Source organism: Thamnophis elegans, chromosome 2, assembly GCF_009769535.1.
Source record: "Thamnophis elegans isolate rThaEle1 chromosome 2, rThaEle1.pri, whole genome shotgun sequence".
NCBI lineage: Eukaryota > Metazoa > Chordata > Lepidosauria > Squamata > Colubridae > Thamnophis > Thamnophis elegans.
This window is the reverse complement of record NC_045542.1, coordinates 114,507,033-114,529,373: the sequence shown is the minus strand read 5'-3', so window position 1 is coordinate 114,529,373 and position 22,341 is coordinate 114,507,033. Positions and strand designations below refer to the sequence as shown.

At 39.2% G+C, this 22,341-nt stretch overlaps 1 protein-coding gene across 1 annotated transcript in view; it reads right to left on the bottom strand.

Moving 5' to 3' along the window:
* Positions 1–21,593, bottom strand: part of CCDC66 (coiled-coil domain containing 66) — a 31,892-nt gene extending 10,299 nt beyond the window's left edge. The window contains exons 1-13 of the mRNA XM_032209903.1: positions 21,384–21,593; positions 17,206–17,270; positions 14,838–14,863; positions 13,113–13,554; positions 11,894–12,044; positions 11,021–11,121; positions 8,986–9,056; positions 7,537–7,710; positions 6,225–6,356; positions 4,958–5,190; positions 3,832–3,916; positions 2,523–2,684; positions 1,157–1,304 (exon numbers count right to left, since the gene is read on the bottom strand). Of these exons, the coding sequence (XP_032065794.1) occupies positions 1,157–1,304; positions 2,523–2,684; positions 3,832–3,916; positions 4,958–5,190; positions 6,225–6,356; positions 7,537–7,710; positions 8,986–9,056; positions 11,021–11,121; positions 11,894–12,044; positions 13,113–13,554; positions 14,838–14,863; positions 17,206–17,270; positions 21,384–21,394 (1,801 nt within the window). The 5' untranslated portion in view covers positions 21,395–21,593. The remainder of the gene's footprint in view (positions 1–1,156; positions 1,305–2,522; positions 2,685–3,831; positions 3,917–4,957; positions 5,191–6,224; positions 6,357–7,536; positions 7,711–8,985; positions 9,057–11,020; positions 11,122–11,893; positions 12,045–13,112; positions 13,555–14,837; positions 14,864–17,205; positions 17,271–21,383) is intronic.
* Positions 21,594–22,341: the final 748 nt, after the last annotated feature.

Here is a 22,341-nt window from a genome sequence, read left to right as displayed (position 1 = left end):
GTGTACCCCGTTTCACTGAAAATAAGACCTGGTCTTATTTTTTTGTCTCTCTCCAAAAAAAAAACGCATTAAGGTTTATTTTCGGGAAAACACGATATCAGGGTGATCAGAGGCAGCAAGTACATGGGGCCAGACGCTGTCTGGCAATAGCAGCAGCCCACTAGCCCGTTGGTTGGTGCAATATGGGGTTGCACAGCAACCGGACGCACTCCACAGGCCACTGGAAAGCTGATAGTTGGTGGGATAGAGTGACCGTCCGTCCGTGAGAGGCTCATCTTCATGCAGTGGCACTGGCAGCAGACACAGGCAGAGGTGCGGGGGCAAGGCACAGGCAGAGGTACACTGCGGGCCGCAGACAAGCCAAGGGACAGTGGGATGGAGCGGGCAGGTGGCTGTGGGAGCTTGTCTTCACGCATTGGCAGCAGGTAGAGGCAGAAGCATGGGGGGAAAGGCAGACGATCCCGATGTGTCATGCCTCTTGGCTTGTCAGTAGCCTGTGCGACATGTTGGGATCGCTTCCAACCCATGACTCTGCCTCCACCTGCTGCCGCTGCCACAGCACAAAGACGAGCCCCATGTGGCCGCCAGCCAGCTCATTGACTCTTGGCTTTCCCATGGCCTGTGCAGTGCAGCCAGTACCTTCACCGTTGCAGTGCTGCCATGCCCACCCACACAAACCCCTGGATTATGACCTTAATTATTTTGGGGGTAGAGCTTATATTAGGATTATAATTATTTTTGGGGTAGAGTTTATATTAGGAGCATGCTTTAAAAAGGCTAGGTTAGCTCTTATTTTCAGGGAAACACAGTACATATTACAAGAAATCAGCATTTAAAAAAACCCCAAAACAGCATGTGTGTAAAATAAAAGAATTCAATAAAAATATACAAAAGTATATTCTAAAAAGAACAAAATTGAGGAGAAAAAGTGAGGGGGTGCTATATTGAAAAAACATAATATTCTGGTTACACGCATTTAAATTTAGTTAAAATACAGCATAAGTAAGAGACTGTATTCACAGTGTTTTCCAAAACATTTTCAAAAATCTGCTGTTGGGAAATCTTTTAATATGTATTCTAAAGACATTTCTCACATCAAGGAACTTAGAAATGTATTTTAATTCAGCCCTATGTTATTTTTAAGTATGATACTAACCACCACCAAGGTTCTTCTGCAGTTTTGAAGTGTCATGTCCTTTCTGGGTCAAATTTTTAATCCGCTGCTCTTGCTTTAATCTTTGAGCAAATTCTTGAGCTCTCTGCATTGTTTGATACAACTCTTTTGTTTTAAGGGTCATGATTTCCTAATAGGATAAAAAAGGTATAGATATTCAGCAAGAGTACTGTAAAAATAAATACTAAGCCTGTTTAAAACACTGTATGGTTTTTTTGAATATTGTAAGATTTTCAAAGGAGAAATCTGTATGAGTATCTGAAAGAGAGAAAGTATTTTTTAAGATGTTTCTAACGCAATGCTGCCAAGGGAGGCAGAAGGTAAATAGCAATCAGAAGTGACAAAGGGACAGACAGAACTGAGAAACTAAGTGAAATAAATATATCAGAGCATTATCTTGGGCATGGCAATAAACCTCTCTCTACGAATGCACATACACATCATGAGCTTAGCAACAGAAGATTCAAGGAAGAGGTAAGTTGTTTTTATTACAATATGGAAGATGTTTTTACAATACAAAACATCACCTACAAAATATAGAAATCTAGCCGTATTTATTAGTCAGTACCAGGGTTCAAATTCTGCATCTCTTTCTCTTGACCATTAGTAGTAATGGATTTTTGTCATCTATTTTTAAACCTTGAATGTTGCAGATTTTTTTGCTAAGTTTTGTTTGGGCTTAATTCTGGCCTTGCTAGGTTTCAGCCCTCAGTGAAGAAGCAAATGGGGGCAAAAACCAAAATGAAAAATTCAGAAATATCTTGTTGCTTGAGTAAGGCTTAAGTGGACATTTTTCAATTTCAGCTAATCTTTGATATTTCTTCAGTCTGAGGGTAAATAAACCCAGCTTAAATAGAAACCTGACAGGCAGGGATAAATATACTGTTTTTGCCCAATCTTATGGGGATTTCTTAATAATTTTTTTAAATCTCCCCAATCCCTACAATTTCACTAGACTTTATCGTAAAGTATCTTCATAGCTATAAAGCCATTGAAACAGAACCCTTCCCTTCATTATGCTTTTTAATAAACAGAGAGCTCTCATCTGCACCAAATATCACTTAGCAGTTAGCAATAGTAGTTAGACTTATATACCGCTTCATAGGGCTTTCAGCTCTCTCTAAGCGGTTTACAGAGTCAGCATATTGCCCCCACAGTCTGGGTCCTCATTTTACCCACCTCGGAAGGATGGAAGGCTGAGTCAACCCTGAGCCGGGGAGATTTGAACAGCCGAACTGCAGATAACAGTCAGCTGAAGTGGCTGCAGTACAGCTCCAACCACCTGCGCCACTTATTTGAGGCTGGTGTGGATTGGTAGTTTATTGCCATGGAACATGTGAATGTTTACCTCTTTTTGTTTCTGCTTTAGCAGGTCTTCTTCAAACTGTTTCTTCATCAATTCATGTTCTCTAGCAAGCCGGCGCTCTTCTTCTTGTTCTTCCAGTCTTCTTTGTTCCTCTTCTATCTGTTTCTTTTTTCGCTTTTCTTCCACTTGAGCCATTATAGCTTTCTAGAAAACCAAATTTATAACATGTTTTAATCTACACTAAAAGCTTCTATCTTCCTATCTTCATAATTTGTTTTGCTTAGGTTTCTTTCTCTTTTTTTGACTCCGAGTCATTAAAACTTTGTATCGGTCTTTGGTATAACTGGTTTAACATACAGCATATAGAGAAAAACATACAGGGGTGGGCTGCTACTGTTTGCCCAGGTTCGGGAGAACCCATAGGTAACATTATGGCCAGTTCGTAAAACCTCCAACCCCCCCCCCCGGCTGGCCCCACCTATCCCACCCCTCCCAGGAGTCTCCATGCAGCCTGTTTTGGATGCGAGGTAAGTGCAGGGTCCGGGCAGAGGCTTGGGGAGGGGGAAAAACAGGCCTCCTTGAAGTTCTGGAAGGGCTTGTTTCTGGACTCTGGAGCCCAAAGGAGGCAGTTTTTGCCCTCCCAGAGGCTCAAGGAAAGCCTCCGGAGCCTGGGGAAGGTGAAAACACCCCACCAATGTGGTGCCGATGGCCACACTCACCCTGGCCACACCCACCCAGCAACCGGGCAGAGAACCCATTGCTGAAATTTTTGAAGCCTACTCCTGAAAACTTATACAGTAAAGCTACTGGGAGTCAAAAATTGTTGCATTCAATTGGAAGGCTTCTCCAATTCAAGCAAGCTTAGAAGGGGTTTCTCAAAAAGGAAGTCAAGAGCAACAGCTGGGAGAGGGTGTTTTCTACTGCAGACAACAGTTACCATCGTTTTGTTTAGGACAATTTCTGCTTTAAACGGATGCATGAGAAAAGGGTCAAGTTGTGGTTCACAAATAAACAACAAAAAGATTATGAAGTCATAGGTTTCAAAATGTACCTCCATTTTTAAAATTATAAAAACTGATACCATCTGGCTCCCTTAAAAATTCAAAGAAGAAATGATACAGATAAGAGATTGGAAATGTATCTGTCATAAATAAACTTATTTAAAAATAATTAGATTTGGGTTGAGAAAAGCTGTCTCATTGTCCTAATCACATGCTAAATTCATTCTATTGGCATAGTTCACGTTACTTGTTCCATTTGTGGTTTTTAAAAAATCCAATGCTAATGCTTTCTCTACTTATGGAAAAACATAGATCAATAAACCAGAAGGGCAACATTGTAATAATTTTACCTGATGTTCTAATTGTTTTTGGCGTCGTCTTCCTCGTTCCTCAATCTGAGCAGGATCCAGAAGAGCAGTCATTGAACGGAGGAAACTATCAGCAGAGGGGAGTTTGGAAAGACATGTAATTAAACGAACTGTAGCTCTTTGTCATAAAACACCACATCTTTTCCTAGAATCTTCCATCCTCCTACACCCCCCCCTTCAATATTTTCCAGGGTCACTTTTTCACTTTTAACTAGGGGACTAAGAGATCTGAATTAAATTATAGGAGGCCTAGATGTACATAAAATTGTTAGAAATCAACAGACAAAGAAACAGAGATAAGGTTAGCAAAAATAAAACTACATTCACTGAAAAAAGCAGTTCTGGAAAAAAAAAACTGCCTATATTTTTCCCCTCACAAATTTACCTTACTGATTTCAAGTTTCCTAGACTTTTCAGAGGAGACTATATACTTGCCTCAATCAGAAAATTCAATTCTATAGTCCTTGTTACCCTAACAAATTGCAGCCAGCTCTGAGTGGAGAAAAATAAACTTCTAATTTCCTTTCCCAGTTTGAATTTTCTCCAAGAGAAGATGGAAAATACAATGAAATGCTTGGATTTATCAGCTACTTGTAACCCCCTTAATACACTAACATTCAAAAGTATTGTAAAAAAGCTGTGGACATTTCAGGAGACTAGATATTATATTGAAAATTATTTAACAATAGCAATAGCAGTTAGACTTATATACCGCGTCATAGGGCTTTCAGCCCTCTATAAGCAGTTTACAGAGTCAGCATATTGCCCCCAACAATCCGGGTCCTCATTTTACCCACCTCGGAAGGATGAAAGGCTGAGTCAACCCTGAGCCGGTGAGATTTGAACAGCTGAACTGCAGAACTGCAGTCAGCTGAAGTAGCCTGCAGTGCTGCATTTAACCACTGCGCCACCTCGGCTCTTCACACAAGTAGCTTTATTCTCTAAGAAGTATATATTTGTTGAGACAAATCTCAAGAAAAAAAGATATTCTACAGTTATGCACATAGAGTTGCAAGTACAAGTAAAATTAATTTATTGAAAGAACAGTTATATAGGTTATGCTAATTATGCCAGGTTGGAACCTGGAAGGAAAAGTTTAAGCAGTCACCTGGCTTTTTGATTTGACTCCGAAATATAGTTTCCAATTGCTTTTCCTGGAATCTCCATTTCTGTAGGTGTGAGACAAGACAAAGCTGAAGATGAACAAGCTGTATTGTCGTGGGAGAGCTGCATGGTCTCAGGAGTCTTTTGATATGTTGTATTTAAAGGATACTGTGTAAACGAATTCATATGATTCTTGAAAGAATCAAAATGTATTGTCCATTTGTCATGCTCTTCACCCTAAAGAAATACAAAGAAAATAATATTTAAATATATGTCCACATTTTCTCTTATGAACCTCGAACAAAAGTGTTAGGGGCACAACAGAAGCACAGAACAGGGTGCTTAGCAGTTTAGACTGAAGTTTATAAACTTTCTTAAATGTTGGCCTATTAGGAGGGATCAGCCCTGTTCTTTAGACACCTGCAAGAATTTATCAATATAGATAAACAGGAAGACCAAGCCAGGACCCCACAAATCTAAATCAGATTTCAGAAGTGCCACTGGGAACTTTCACTTATCAATTGTTCCCTAAACTTGGGAGGTCTCTGAAATGGTGGCGGGATGCCAGTCAGGATGATGCTCTGAGATTACGGGCAAGAGATCTGAATCTCTAGAGTGGATATTAAACAGGGCCATAGAAATATGCATCCCATCTTGAATGGGACTGAACACTCAATCTAGGGGAACTGTTTGATAACATGCCACTAAAACACTGGGACTTTTCATATGGATTGTGCCAATTTCTTCCAAACAGCCTTTTATATTTCCACTTTTCTCTTTTTCCATAGGGCTATATAGTCTTGTTACAGGACGCATATAAAGTAAGTTCATTAGGTAGCTTAAAGGTTGTGGATGCTCCAATACGTCTGATTAGCTGTAAGGCAGACTTTGTTGAACCAAGGAGCAAGGGAATTAGGATTGAATTTCTGGACAATATAAAATTACATCTCAAAAATGCCACCAAAATATATTAAAGGCATCCTTCACGCCAAGCAAGGATTGTTTTGAGTTCAGGGATGTGTGATATATTGACAAATTGCTGAGAAGCATTTGTAGATTTCACTGGACCATTTATTTTGAGAGTTATTGAACTGAGTAGCCAGGGTTCAAATTTTCTTTGCTAACTGCAATCCTTATTTTCACTAGGCAATTTGAACATGCAAGTTTTGTACTTCGGTTGCTATAATTCTGTTTTCTAAGAAAACAGCTGGATAAATATTTTTATTAGATCTTCCATTTTTCCTTAAAGTGGCCTTTATAACCATGTCTACCTTCAAAAAATTACATTTTTCTTCCATTTTTCGCAACTTGTCTGCTTCCTTTTGCTTATCAAGCTCTTCAAGCCATTTTTTCTGTTGTTCACGTTTCACAGCACTGAAAGGATGTTCTATTGGTGTTGCTTCCTAAAAGAAGAACACTGGTTATTTTCGTTACCCCTTTACTTTCATCAATAAGTAGACATACACTTACATAAAAAAGGAGGAAGTTAAATAAATTCAGTATATAATTATTGTATGTTTTGAATATACAGGTAGTCCTTGACTTACATCCATTTGTTTAGCAACCACTCAAAGTTATAATGGCACTGAAAAAGTTATGGCTGGTCCCAATTGTGGTTGTAAGTTGAAGACTACCTAGAGATCTGTATCTCTATCTATCATTTTTATGTATCTGAATAACCTGTATAGGTACAGGAACTTTATGGCATGAAATAAATAAAGAATTCACAATAGTGTACAATCAATGTGGAGCGTTTTTTGATGTGTGTGTATATATATGTATACAAGAGAGAGGGGGGGGAGGTAGGGAGGTAGGTAGGGGGGGAGATGGTTTGAAAAGTTACATACATTTAGTAACTTACATCTTGACCATTTATAATAAAATCAAGTTGGAGATTATTTTTGACAAGCATAGTGAATGAAATGAACAATGAATGAAATCCACCTGAAACAAGTAAAAGTTTGCTAATGTAATAGGATTTTCTCTTCATTTTCCTCCAGTTTTTGTCACTCCCAAGTCTTCTTTAAATGTCTCTCAATCTTCACAAGTGATGCAGCGTGGACGCACAAGGACCTGGCCCATTCCCTTCCACTGATAGGAGCAATATCAGGAGCAGTTAATTACATTTTTCTTTTTCTGCACATCCTTTAACTGTAACTAAATTAGTACCCATGAAAAGTATGGCCCGAAGTGGATTCATTTGATTTGCCTTAAAAGTATATCAACGCAACTCCAGGTGACATCCCATAAACCAGGGGTGTCACATTGGATTTCTTCAAGGGCCAGACCAGCATTGTAGCTTTTTTCCACGGGCCGGCAGGCGGGGCCGGGGGAGATGGGACATACGCCTCCTACAGCACTCTGACAGCCAAAAACGGGCCGTGCAGAGGCCCCCCGTTTTGTCTGACAGAGGCACTGTGGGCCGGTCCTTTGATATTTCTAGGCTGGGGGCGGATCTGGCCTGCGGGCCTTGTGTTTGACACCCCTATCATAAACCAATCTCTTAGAAACTGCCAAGGAAAGGCATTCCATGAATAATTTTTAAAAAAACATATAGAACAATGCTCAGAAATCCATTCTTACCCCTAAGACAAATGCTGTTCGGATAGCAGCCGGCAAATCAGGAGAACTGAAACTAGAGAACTGTTCAGTTCGACCACTGGACACACTGGGAGAAGTTTCACTAGGCTCAGCAGTTGAAGTTCTGTGACTATGGAGATCTTCTGCTGCTGGAGTCAAGTTGTCTGATGATGTCATCTATATCAAGGTATTTTGGTGAATTCAAACATTATACATTAAGAAAAATGTTAAAACCAAATACATTACAAGCGATCCTATATTATGTAATTAATTTCACCCACAAAATAATAAAACCTTGCAAAAACGGCCCGTTTTTTTGCAAAAACGGCCCTGTTTTTAAAAAAAGGCATAAATAGTCTTGGGGGGGTTGCAGAGTGCTCCTGGGGGGGAGGTGCCCCCCAAATAACGAGCAGAAAAGGCCAGTTTTTCACAAAAAGGGGCCCCTTTTTTGAGGCTTATAGAGTGCTGCTGGGGGCTGGGGAAAAAACGGCCCATTCTTTGCTCATTTCTGCCCTCCCCAGCCCACAGGAGCTGTCTGAAAGCCTCCATAAGGCTATGCATGGCCATTTTGGTGAAGGGGCGGGGCTTCAGGAGGCAAAAAAAATGCTCTATTCAGTGTATAAGACACAGCCAGATTTTCAGCCTCTTTTTGATGAAAAAAGGTGCGTCTTATACTCTGAAAAATACAGTAAATGCAAGTTAAATGGAAGCATCTATTCTATTTAACAGCATGCAGTAGAGCAGTGATGGTGAACCTTTTTTTGCTCGGGGGATTGTGCTGGGCGTGTTACACCTACAATGCAATGTGCGAACCCAGCGCGCATGACCTGTGCTCCCCACCCCCATTTTTTGGATGCTTTTTTTGCCCTCCCCAGGCTCCAGAGGCTTTATAGGAGCCTGGGGAGGGCGTAAACAGCCTCCCCCACCCCCCTGAGGCCCTCCTGTTTGCTCGTAGGGTTGTTTTTTTACCTTCCAGAGCCTTCAGGGAAGCCTCCGAAAGGCCCCTGAAGGCTCCGGAGGGCTAAAACAGGCCTTAAGAGCAAACCGGAAGTCCATTCCTGAACTTCCGGTTTGCCCATAGGGTGGTTTTTTGCACTCCAGAGCCTTCAGGGAAGCTCTTGAAGCCTCCAGAGGACCTACGGGGGGGGTCTGTTTTCGCCCTCTCCAGGCTCCTATAAAGCCTTTGGAGCCTGGGGAGGACGAAAAATGGCCTCAAAAAAAGGCTGAAGTCAGCTGACAGAACAATGCTTCACATGCCCTGACAAATGGCTCCATGTGCCACCTGTGGCATGCGTGCCCTAGGTTCGTCATCTCTGCAGTAGAGAAAGAAATATAAATATAAGCATTTTTCTTACAAGCAATAGTGGATATAGTAAGCATGTTTTATTTTTTTATCTTTACTTGATAACTGTTTAGTCTTTTTTCTAAGCATCTTTTCACTGTATCAATTACCTGCCGCTGGTGGTATCTGGACTCTCCTTCCAAAGTTTCTTTTAGTTTCTTCTTTAAAGCTACCTGTTCATCTTTAAAGACAGAAACAATCATTGCAATTGCTATCACCTACATTCATTACATGACATTAAATAATGGTTGATCATGATGGAAGTGAGACTAGAAATGTCCTTAGCTTTGTATATATTACCCTTCCTTCCAAGTCTTTCTAGTATCACCACATGATGACTTGAGCTTTTAACATTCTTTATTAACATTACATGTAATTTAGCCTACACTCATATCCTAAACTCTAGTTATATTGGCATTTGTTATGAAAGAAGTCCATTTCTTAAGTCATAATTTTAAATGGCTTAGTTCAATAAACAGGAACTAGAAGTAACACATGTGATGACAGACATTTCAATTAATAATACATTTCTTCAACTGCACCACAGATGGAATTAAAGAATGCATTTTAATCTGATTTTATTTTATCGTTTACAAGTTCATCGGGAAGTTATTATTTTCTCTCCCAGGAAATGGAAAAAGTTTAATTGGTTAACAGAGATCACATACAATCACTCAATTCAATTTAAACAAGGGAACTATCATTCTTTTTTTCTATTTACGTGAAAAATAAGAATCACACCATTCTTTTTTAGGATAAAGGAGTAAGAAATAGTAAGCCAAATGAATTGAAAGTATGAGATATGGAAAAAAAAAGAAAAGAGGAAAAGAAATAGTGCTAAATCTAATTTATATCAACCATTCATTATATCTCTCTATTTCTTTTTATCCTTATATATCATCTTTGCTTCTCCCATATCAATATACCATTTTCTTCAATGTACTACCTAGTTACTGGATGAGGTCCAAGTGGTCTCTAGATTACAGATATCTTATAACTTTTTTACCATTTCAGTCAAAAATGCTTATAAGAACAGCCTTGTCAACAATATACTGTACTTTATTTAATACCAACAACAACAACCATCTTGGGCGCAATCCCAAAACTACTTAAACACCACTTGAATACATTGGCATTGACAAAAACCATCCATCAGTCAATTGCAAAATGCAGCAGCTTTGCTCAAAATAGCTTACATTCTGCGATGATATCTCTAACAAAAGTTTTTTTCTGCCATGTTTCTCTGGCCATTTTATCAAAAACTTAACAGTTTTCCATCAACCACTTTGACTTCTTGATGAAAAATCACTTCCTTGCTTTATCAATCTTCTGCTATCTTCCAAGGTGGGGTCCAAAAGATAGTATCCATTGATACAAGCACCCTCAAGACAACCAGCTTTGACCAGGTTAATGCAACTTCTATGGTACTTCAGCACCACAGAAATCAGCTCACTGTCCCTCTAGTCCTCCACAGCAGCATGGGTGCAATAAAATAGGGCTCACAGCCAGCACTTCGTTATCTTTAGACTCTGCTCCTTCATTTCAGTAATCCTTCAGAACACAATTCAAAGCATCACAAACAGTAAGGCCTGGCAACCAACAATCCTCAATACCAGTTCTAGTACACAAACCCTCTTTAAATTCTAAATAAATAAAACGTGCAAACAAAACCTAGCTGACACGCTTCCTTCTAATCTAAAAACACATGTGCTGGTGCCATTTTATTTCTCTTGCTGGCATAGAATAGGGTGAGGATTTGGTCGCACTTGCAGCACATTGGATAAGATGTGCCAGAACTGACTGGGACTGTCTTTATTATTACAAGAGATGCCATATCTAGAACGGAAGTAAATAGAACTAGAAACTACTCCACCCCATTTTTTCTATCTTATTAGAAAGCAGCATAGGGGAAAAAAGACTTGGAAATGATGCATGTATTTTAGATAATTATTTGATTTCTATATTTATTAAATCTAAAAATAATGAAAAAGATTTACATATTGAAATATTTAAACACTGATTAACAAAATCAGTACTACTAGAACAAGCATAACCCACCTGTTACTTCAGAAACAAAATATTTAAGGTTAAATGCTAATCAATTATCAATTGCATAATGTAGAAACACAGCAAATTATACAGTACCTAGTTCTTTCTTCCACTGAGATTTCTTAGCATCTAACAAGGTTTTATCTGATTCTCGTTCTCCCAGAGTACTAAATATGTCAGCTGGCTTCCATGAATTCCTGGTGAAGAAAATTTAACAAACTTTTACGTACCACCCACTAATATTAAAATAAATATGTCTTAGAAATCCATACATTATGTTATCCTATTAGGACCAGAAAGAAGTCCAAGCATTCTGCTCATTAGAATTTTACCAAACAACACAACTCGTTTTGTGCAAGAAAGAAAGGTCCTCTTCATTCATTATATTTCCATTCTAAAGGCATTCCCTAAATAAACGAATTGAACATTGACTGAAAAATGAAATTGACAAATGAAATTGACAGATTAAAGCAATGTTGGTTTTTTTTTGCACTGGATAACCTAAGCACATGAAGCACTCTAGGGTTCACTGCATGTTAAGCATGTTTCTGTATATAATATTACATAATGTATATATCATGTATATAATATATATAAATCTATCAGGAAGTAATTGGTGTCTTGTCTGAAATGGGATTGCCTGCCCAGAAAAAAATAAGAGAAAGGGAAACAAATCCTATAAACTGCAAGGTACGCATGCCCAAGATGCGTACGGAGAAGGGTGGCATATAAATCCAATAAACAAACAAACAAGCAACTCTCACATGGCAGCCACTTTCCGAGAGCATGCACAATGTGCCGTCAAAATGTCCAATGCGCCTACTGGCTCAGTAGTGGAGAGGTATCTAGCCTGATACACAGTACACAAGGGTCTCCATTCATCCTGATGCTAATGAACATTTTTTTTCACGAGCATCCCAAAGCAAAATTTAAACTAATCAGGATTTTTGACTGGTAAGATGTACTTACATTATTATTTTCTGTTCAGCATGTCTAGATATTCCTGGAGGTTTTTTTGAACAGAAACTACTTTCACTTGAAAGAGATGGAGCATCACTGACTTTCTGAAGCAATCCCATTACATGTTCTTCTGAAGTCTGATCATCAAGAGTTTTGGTGTCTGAATGAAAATAAAAGGATTTAATATTAGTTCAGCAGCAGAAGCAGTAGATTCCTCCTTGTTTTTGCTGCAATAAAGCAGTAACAGAAGCTTTACAATTGCACCATCCTTTGCTTTAGTTCTCCTAATGGATTATATATTTAAAATTAAAATTGTGACCAATTTGTGAATGAAATTTGAATAAACATTTCCAAAATATCCAGAAGAACTGTGCAGCACTTCAGATTGGAACAAGCCAAGATTCTTCAGACCCTAGTCATTATTGAATACTCTTTTCCAAAAGCATTTTTGAATATTATATGCATAAAGTTTTTATTATTATTGTGGTAATATTTTACTCTACCTATTCTAAAAAGCATCTTGAATCAGTTTACAAAGGGCCACACATCAAAACAATCTAAAAACCATACAGAGTAAAATGTCACAGCTGTTTAGTAACTGAAACTTTCTTGTTAAATCAGAGGACAACAGCATGCTGCCTTCTGCCAAGATGTGTTTGTGTGGTTCCTATAGCTATTGCTAAAATTTAACAACAAACTTAACAACAAAATGGCAATTTGACACAGCGTGATTTAACGATTTAAACCTTAAAATCGGTATATCAAAGCTCTAATTTTGTAAACCCACATAATCTAAAATTCACCAAAATGAAAAAAAGACCAAAATGTTTAGCACTGCAGAGTCACGCAACGTAACTATTTATTAAAATGTGGGCCCTTGCAGAGAAATAGCACCTACCTTGTGATACATAAAAGAACAAGGAGGAATTAATGATAGCTATGTAAAAGCTGTATCATTGGTGAATACATGTTAGTAATTGAAGTTATTATTTTTACTCTTGCAGCTTAACAGAACTTAATGAACCTAGTTAATTAATTCAGCAAGTGTCACTATAAGATATTTAAAAGAAATTAATTTACATGCACATTTTTAAAGAGCTCTTTTTTTGTTTTGTTTTGCTTTGTCTCTCTTGCTTTGCAATGCTAAAATGAAGGCATGAATGTGCTTTCTCACTTTTCCTCTCCCCACGAAGAAGGCCCAAAAATTGGGTAAAGAAAAAAACCTTACTTGTATCTCTTTTCTTTTCATCCAGAACCTGAGTGGCTCCTTGGGTTCCTTCTTTTACTGCCATTAAAATCTGCTCCAGCTGTTGTTGTGTTAAACATACCAAATTGTCCCTTAGATCCTCAACAGAAAGAGAATGCTTTTTAAATTTCTTGTTGGATGCCAAAGCTTTCTTAACTGAATTTCTGACATTATCTGGCTTTGAAGTTGTATTGTCTTTTTGGATGATAAAAGCATCATCTTTATTACAGGGTCCTTTTGATAAATCCTTGGTAAACATCACAGTTTCAGGATGTTTACTACCTTTGGCCAGTGAAAGTCTTGATCCGGTTTTCTGTTTTGTTAAACATTCATTCTTGTCACAGGGTGTTTGCACAGATTTCAGAATATGCCCATTTGGTTTTGATCTCGTCGTGTATTTTAAAATCTTGTTTTTATTACATATCTATGGAACAGAGACAGTACTATTATTATTTCCTCCAGGAATTTGTTTTAAGCTGTACAAATGTTTTAGTTCCCCAACTAAAGAAACAGGGTGTTTGCAAAATAAATTTAATGGAAATAGTTTCCTACCTCAACCTCTACAAAAAAAAATAGTACGCTTTATGAAGTGCCAGTACATAATGAGATAGAAATACATGGATAGATGATAGATAGACAGACAGACAGACAGACAATGTGTGTATGTCTGTGTCTGTAAATAAAAAACACATGATAGAAAGCTTTTCACCTACCTTACCCAATCCTCCATGGATGTTTAATATACATTTCAAAACCAAAAACTGAAAATATGTAAGATATTTATATTCTTGTTCTTCAGAGACTAATGTCCTAAACCCGGGATGGCGAACCTATGGCATGTGGGCCACAGGTGGCACAGGAGGCATTTGTCAGGGCACGCGAGACGTTGCCCTGTCAGCTGGCCAGTGCGCGCTGGCCAGTTGAGTTCAGCCTTTTCTAAAGCCATTTTTCACCCTCCCCGTGCTCCAGAGGCTTTATAGGAGCCTGGGGAGGGCAAAAAGAGCCCCCCGCCCCCCGGAGGCCCTCCGGAGCTTCCTTGAAGCCTCCAGTGTGCAAAAAAACCGACCCTATAGGCAAACCGGAAGTTTGCCCTCCGGAGGGGAACGTCTCCTGAAGGTCCCTGAAGCCTCCGGAGGGCCTCTGGGGGGGGGGGGGAGTCTCTTTTCACCCTCCCCAGGCTCCTATAAAGCCTCTGAACCCTGGGGGTGGTGAAAAAAGCATGCAAAAAATGGAGGGGAGCGCCTCTCATGCACGCATGTGCACCAGGGGGTCGCGCGTTGCATTATGGGTGCGGTACATCTACGCACCTTCCCTCTGTGCTCCCTCCCTTATGTCACGTGAGCTAAAAGAGATTCGCCATTGCTGTCCTAAGCCATTTTTTATATTTTAAAAAAACCATACACCTTTAAACAAAAGGAATTAAATAGAAGGTTCCTGAAGTGATAGCTAAATCCTACATCTTGCCTGGAAAATCCAAGGAATTAAGCCAGTTGCATTTTTATAAGAAAACACAGATCTTAAGAAAGCCTGGGTTCAAATCTTTTAGGGCTTTAACGGCAAAAATGAGATTTTACATGTTGCTGACCAGTTTTTCTTTCTTAGTAAAATGAAATTTCAATACATGTAGATACAATTTATTTTGCAATCAAAGAAATTAAACAGAATGATTTCACACCTTCAACATTATAAGCAGGACTTAAGACTTACCCGTATGCCTGGTTTCGAGTTACTTACTATGAAAGGGAGAAAAAAAGCACATTAGAAAAAGGTCCAGGATAATTTTAACTTACATCTCAACTTGACTGGCAAAATCCTAGTGACACTAAAAAGGCTACAAATTTAAGTGAACATGAAGCATATTCTTCTATCTATAAATACAGCTAATCCTAATCCTTAACTTGTAAACGCTCGAGGTTCTGACAGAGCCCTCCCCAAACAGATACCGTATTTTTTGGAGTATAAGATGCACCGGAGTATAAGACACACCAAGGTTTTGAAGAGGCAAATTTTAAAAAAAAAGTAGGTAGGTAGATAGAGGGAGAGAGAGGGAGAGAAAGAGAGAGAGAGAGAGAAATACAGTAGGTAGGTAGGGAGAGAGAGAAAGAGAGTAGGTAGATGTTTCCAGGTGTATTTATCCATGGGCTGGAGAATGAAATTGCTGACAATCTGCAGCACCTAAGACTTTGTTTCTGCTGGCACAGTACTTGATCAATGTAATTCTCATCAATCAGTAAAAGAGATTTCCAAAAGGGAGAAAAAAAGCTTTTGCACTCTGCAAACCTCCCAAAAATGGCCCATTTTTTGAGAAAACGGGCCCATTTTTTTTTAAAGGCATGAATAGCCTTGGAGTGGCTTGCAGAGTGCTTCCGGGGAGGGGGGGGGGGCAAAGACAAGCATTTTTCGTGAAAATGGGCCTGTTTTTCATCAAACAAAATTGCATTCATAGCCTTATGGAGACTTATAGACTGCTCTGGATATGGGGGGGGGGTGGTGGAAACGGCCCGTTTTTTTGCTTATTTCTGCCCTCCCCAGCCCCCAGGAGCTCTCTGAAAGCCTCCATAAGGCTATGCACAGCCATTTTGGTGAAGGGGGCGGGGCTTCGGGAGGCAAAAAATGCTGTATTTGGTGTATAAAACGCACCCAGATTTTCAGCCTCTTTTTTGGGGAAAAAAGGTGTGTCTTATTCTCCCCAAAATATGGTACTTATAACCCAGTTCCATATTTCTGATGAACATCTCCCTGTGGTCCCATTTACAGCCATATACAATGTCTCACAGTCACATGACCCTAATTTATGATATTTTTGCTGAAAACTGGTCTTTGCTTCTAGTTTTGGCAAAAAAAAAAAAAAAAGCCCCATAGTGAACAATGGGTTCTCTTAGCAACACAGTGTTCGCTGAACAGCAGATTCACTTAAGAACCACGATCATTTGCTTAATGACCACCATAAAAAAGGTCATAAAATTGCCTTGGTCATGTGATGACACACTTTACAACTATCATGACTTACAACTGTAATGGGCGGGGTTTATTACAGTCATAAGAACTACTTGTATGCTCTACGTATCAAATACAATATTTCTCTAATACAGTTTTTTTATTCTTAAGATTATTCACTAAAGTGGAAACATGCTCAGGTTTACAGCCAATTAAAGTGAAAGGGAGTGGAGCAGCCCCCATTTTTTAAAAAAAAAAAAGGATTTACATTTAATCCTAATCATACTACATAAGGGGAAATACAAAGCTTCTAACCCTAACCCTAACCCTAAATTTCGGTAAATCAGACAGTTCTTATAGTATATAGGAGATAAAACAATTTGAAAAGAGAATATTCCTAGCTTTTAAGAGACATTTCTAGTAACAGTACAGGCCTATATATAATTTAGGTCAAAATTAAACCATAATTGAGCCATGCTTGGCAACTTTAAGACTTCTGGACTTCAACTCCCAGCTATGCTGGCTGGAGAATTCTGGGAGTTGAAGTCCACAAGTCTTAAAGTTGCCAAGTTTGGGGACCTCTGCCTTAAGGCATATCAACCCTTTCATCAGAACATACGTATGTACACACACACACACACAAACATATACACATTTCCCCCCCCATACCCATATCCCCAGCATACACATTCCGAATAGATAAGATTTTAAAAACCCACACCATATACACAATGAGTATATATGGTGTTGTGGGATTCTTGGTGCCCTCCAAGCTCGGTGGTTTTCTTGCAAATGTTTCATTACCAAAGTAGGTAACAACTTATAATGAAACATCTGCAAGGAAACCACTAAACTCAGAGAGCACCAAGGATCCCACAGTTCAACCTTGAGCTACAAATACTCTCTTCTATCATGTAGCAATTGATAAGAATTTGGGGGACTGAAGTCCACATGTCTGCAGAGGAAATAAGTTGGGAAAATTACTGTTTTCAGAAGTAATCAGTGAAAAATAATTCAAACAATTAGATTATATCTGATTAAGGTGATTAAAAATTGAAGGCTTTTTTAAAAAGAAGCAAACAAAAAACTGCTGGTGATCATTAATATGGACTAATTTTGTATATAAGAGTAATCATACCACAAGGAGCCACTATCAGTCTAGGTTTTCCATCCAGTATTTCAGTTTCAAGCTTTAAACCATCCCTGTAATCAAAAAAGAAAAAAAAAGGTTAACTGTTTCTATAATTGAAATCAGCTTGGAAAAAATACAGTATGTAGCATAATTTTTAAATAAATCAATAAAGTGTATTTCATTGTTTGTAGAAATTAATAAAGATCTTAAAGAAAAGTGATTACTACATGCAATTTGACATATTCTAGGTTTTTTTCCCTTTCCACTTTTAAAGTTACCTCTCTTTCCTTAAATTCCTAAAAAAACAATACTAGATTATACAGAATGGAAATTATCCAGCATATATACGTAAATCAAACTGCTAGAATAAGATTATCCCATTAAAAAAATATCATTTTAGAGACAATAGGCATAAAAACATTATTTTCTAAGAGTAAAAAGTAATCTTTGGGACAATATAAATAAAGAAACCTTAAACCCAATCCCTAAAAGAGGAAAATGAACTGTTTACCACTCTCAGATGCTTATACAGATATGGCATTGGTTTTTTTAAAATGCAAGGCACAACACTGATTCATTAACATTTCTTGCAACTCCTATTTGCAAGCTTTAACTTGTTTTTGAAATCTTATGTTGTTGCTTTACTGGGGGAAAGACTTTGAGCACATATATGATAAAGGGCACGCACATACACACAGAGATTACTGTAACAGGGGAAGACACAAGAACTTCTATATTCCTGAAAATGTATATATCATCTCAAATGAGACAGCAATCTTTAAGAAATGGTTCAGATACAGTTTTAGCATGTGTAATTTAACTAGAAGGAATAAATTTACCTGGCTATGAACTAGAAAACATATTTGAAAATTAGATAAAAACATCCTGTTTTTGGTGATGGCATACTTTTAACACCAAATCTAACCTTACTATGCATATTACAATATATATGCACATTGCCATAACTAAAATGTCAACAAAGGATAATTGTCAGACCTGGAAGTCATCTTTTACATTGAGCTTTCAGGCCTGCCACATTTTCTACTGTGGGAAAATGGGAATTATATGGAGTATGGGAGATATATAGTCGAAATGACATTCTTTCTCAGAGAGTCAAGGACACCTTAAGGCATCTCCAGTTTGGACAATGCCTGATTGGACCATGAGATGCATATGTGGATGCTGGGCAGGGACTTGAACTTTCACTTGAGTGGGGAAAACCTGGAAACTTTCAGATTCGGGTTTTCTCAGATGTGCCAATATGACATCTTAAATAAAGTGGACCTTTGAGGAAACTCAGGCCTGGGAGATTTCTTTTGGTGGGGGCTGTTACTTGGAACCCTGACAATACTAAAATAATAATAAACCCTGATTATCCACTAAATGTTGTTGTGACCATTCTCTTATCAGAAAATAGATTGCCAACTGTGGGGATTATGCCGCCAGCAAATTTAGCCTTAAAAATTCACAGAAGCTAAAAAAGAATCAAGCTTTCCAAAAGCCATTTCACAGAGGTGAGTGAAAAAGGCATAAGCCTTAAGATCCTTAAGCTTATCTAGTCCTTATGGGAAGAGAAGTAGGAAAATCATCACCTATGCTGTATATGTCTACTTCTGGACTGTATCACAGGCCTTTAAAAAAATTCTTCCACATAGGGGTGGAGAAAGGAAATAAAGCGTAAGTTCTGAAATACTTCTATTCACAATAAAGTTTATTTCAGAACTTTAGATCGACTGGTTTGGAAAAGAAGCAACAATCAAGCTCTCTACATAACACATTTGGTCTCCATGGTTCACTATGGAATTTGTAGCTGGGTTTACACATTGTATTAAAACACAGCTTTGTTTGTTTAACAAAGTGCAGCTAAAACTTCCTAGCTTAGCATGATATGTAAACATAGCCCTCTCTTATCTTTCCTTTCTCAGAATAAAGCCTCTGCATATAATTGTAAATCTGCAGAGTAGGAGAAAGAAGGTTCCAGTCATCATTATGACGGAAGGTCTTCTGTAGTCAAAATATAAGCCTAAATTGAAAATCAGGCTCATCAGATGCTACATCTTTTCTATCCTGCTCTACAGAGCGGAGAGTTGGTCTCTGACAGAAAGCCACTTGAAGAGACTAAAAACATTTGAAATGTTTATTTACAGGCGGCTGTTACGTATAAGTTGGGTTGACAGAATCAGAAATGAGGTGGTGATAAGCCGCCTGGGAAAGCCAAGGGAAACCATCAAAACCATTAAAAAGCAAAAGTTAGAATATTTTGGACATGTGATGCAACACCCAGAAAAATACAGCATACTTCACTTAATCCTCCAAAGAAATATGGAAGACAAATGAGGTCCAGGCAGAAGACGAACATAATGGCTTCAAAATCTAAGGGACTGGTTTGGACAAAACTCAGCAGCACTTTTTTGTGCAGTTGTTGATAAAAATAGGATCACCAACATGATCGCCAACGTGCAATGAAGGATATGACAGAAGAAGAAGAAGAAGAAGAAGAAGAAGAAGAAGAAGAAGAAGAAGAAGAAGAAGAAGAAGAAGAAGAAGAAGAAGAAGAAATAATAATTATAGAACCTCACAGCTGTTTCAAATTACATAGGGGTGAACCAGAACTGAGCTACTAATAGTTGCTATGAATAACAGATTGGATGTCCATTTTTGCACATCTTTGCTCAACCTATTTGTTGAGTCACAAAAGGATCACAGTTAAACATGACCTGAATTGTGCTGGGAAATCTAAAGCTATCTATAACCAAATAATCATGTGCTCCAAATAATTATTTTCTGCAAGGAAGGAAGCCACAGTCTTTAATACCAAGCTAACATATACTATATTTGAACAATAATCATATTTTTAGATATAAAGGCATAAATGTAATCTGCCAGGTCCTAATTTAATAAAGTACTTATCCAGTAATCAAATTAGAGGAAAGTCCCTTATCAAGGTTGAAGAGACAAACGTGATATTGGACCTAATAACAACTGAAAGTCACACAACAGAATGACCTTCTCTATTCCTTGGAAAAGAGGTCTACAAACCTCTTTCATGTTTGCACACAAATGTATTACAGAACAATGACCTGCCTCATTCACAAGGGGTCTAGATAGTATCATTTTGCAACTATTAATATTATTATGAACAATCTTGTTTTGTCATTTTCAAAAAGAATATGTTGGTAGTTGGCAGCCAGGAAGTTCTCCACATCCAATAAGAGAAAGTCTGTTACATGTGATGAAATTTGGTGGCTGCAATTGCTCACAGCCAGATCTGCTGTCTTCTCCACATTTATGAGATTCCTGCTAACATCTCTTCCTCAGCCTACCAAACCTATTCTTTTTTTAACCCAGCCCTTTTCTGTGTAAATGCTTTCCCTCTTTCCTGGCACTAATATTTGTTGTCAGACAGAGCAATTATTTTCCTTGGAATGTGTTTTTGTTTCCCTAATAAAAAGAATACAATCTGAATTCAGCGGGAGGGGGGGATAAAAAATGAAATTCTATATTGTAGGACTCTGGTCAGTACTCAATAAGATTTACTTCCAAATATCTGATGGTTATCAAAAACGTCACACGTAGAGAAACATCTATGGCGATTCTCAGTCATCCAGGTCATGGTTGTCTCAAAGGTGCTTTTTTCAAGAGGCAACTGGACTTTCTGGTTTTCCTTGAAGACGTTTCACTGCTTCCCATCTTCCTTTCCCCACCATCCAGTCAGAGCTGAAGAAGCTTCTTGGATGAGAAGCGAAACGTCTTCAAAGAAAAACCAGAAAGTCCAGTTCCCTCTTGGAAAAAAAAAGCACCTTTGGGACAACCTAGAGAAAAACTTGCAGCTGAAACTGTCCAGCTCCTGGCGTGGATCAGGGCAGCCGGCATTCATACCCAGCAAGCCTCAACATCACTACGCACGGCGTTGTTTTTGCAAGGCTGATAAAACACACACATACACACACCGCACAACCAACCGAGCTCAATACACTTGCCACGCGAAACGGACGGGCTCCCAAGGCGGGCAGAGCTAGGCAGGAGCAGCCCTGGCAACCCCTTGGGTAAGCCACACCAGGCTTCAAAGAGGGACGATCGCTGCGGCTGGAGGGCAGAGGATTTCGCCTCCTCCCGCCAGCTCTCACTCCAAAGAACGAGGTCACCCAAGAACGTGGCACTGCCGCGGGGCTTCGCTTCCTTACCCCAGATTCATGGCTGCGTCTCTGCTCCGCGGAAGAGCGCAGAAGCCCGTCTGCAAGGGCGGGCGGGCGGCGAGCAACAGCAGCAGCAGCAGCAGCAGCAGCAGCAGCAGCAGCAGCAAGAAGCGCACGAATAGCACTCCCCCACCTCTCGGACCGCTCACGGCTTAATGTGTGTATGTCGGTTGCTGCCACCGCACAATGAAAGACGAGCTGATAGGCCTGCGGCTATCCTGATTCTTTCACCAATGAGCTCCGCTCTCGCTTATCGGGTAGCGCTCCCCGCCTGCGAAGCATTGTGGGAGTTGTAGTCCAGGAGGACCTCGTTTCTCGCTCGCTGGCGCTTTGTGGAGCAGCGGGCGGAAGAGCCGATAGAAATGCTTTCCGGGCACGCTTTTCCGAAGCGGAGGCAAAGCAGCGCTGAGCGTTCCCGTTTTTCTTTTCTAAAAGGTCCTTTAAGCACCAGGGTTGCTGCAGAACCATGTTTCTCAAATCTCAGCACCTTTAAGACGTGTGGACTTCAACTCCCAGAACTCCCTCTCTCCCGCCAGCTAGCAATTCTGGGAGTTGAAGTCCACAATCAGGAGACACCCAGGTAGGGGAAGGCTGATTTGGACTACCAGAGAAATTTCGTCCCTGCGGTTTAGGTGCGAGGCATGGAGGAATTACATCATGAGTTTAAAAAACAAACCAAGCCGGAAGGTGTTGGAACAAATACAGAAAAGATTCAGAGAACAGATTCTGGAATTGTTCTGGAATTGTTTCCAATCTCTTAATGATAGTTCTATGTTTGGTCACATGACTGGGAAGGAGGAAGTGCAGCCTTCGAGTGGAGAAATCAGCAACGTTCCAAACTGCTGGACAATTGACTTTCCATTAGGAAGTGTTGGGCATATTGTTTTAGGACTTTTTTTTCTTTGCTGGCTGTGGCTGGATTGGCTGCATTTTTCAACTTGAATTT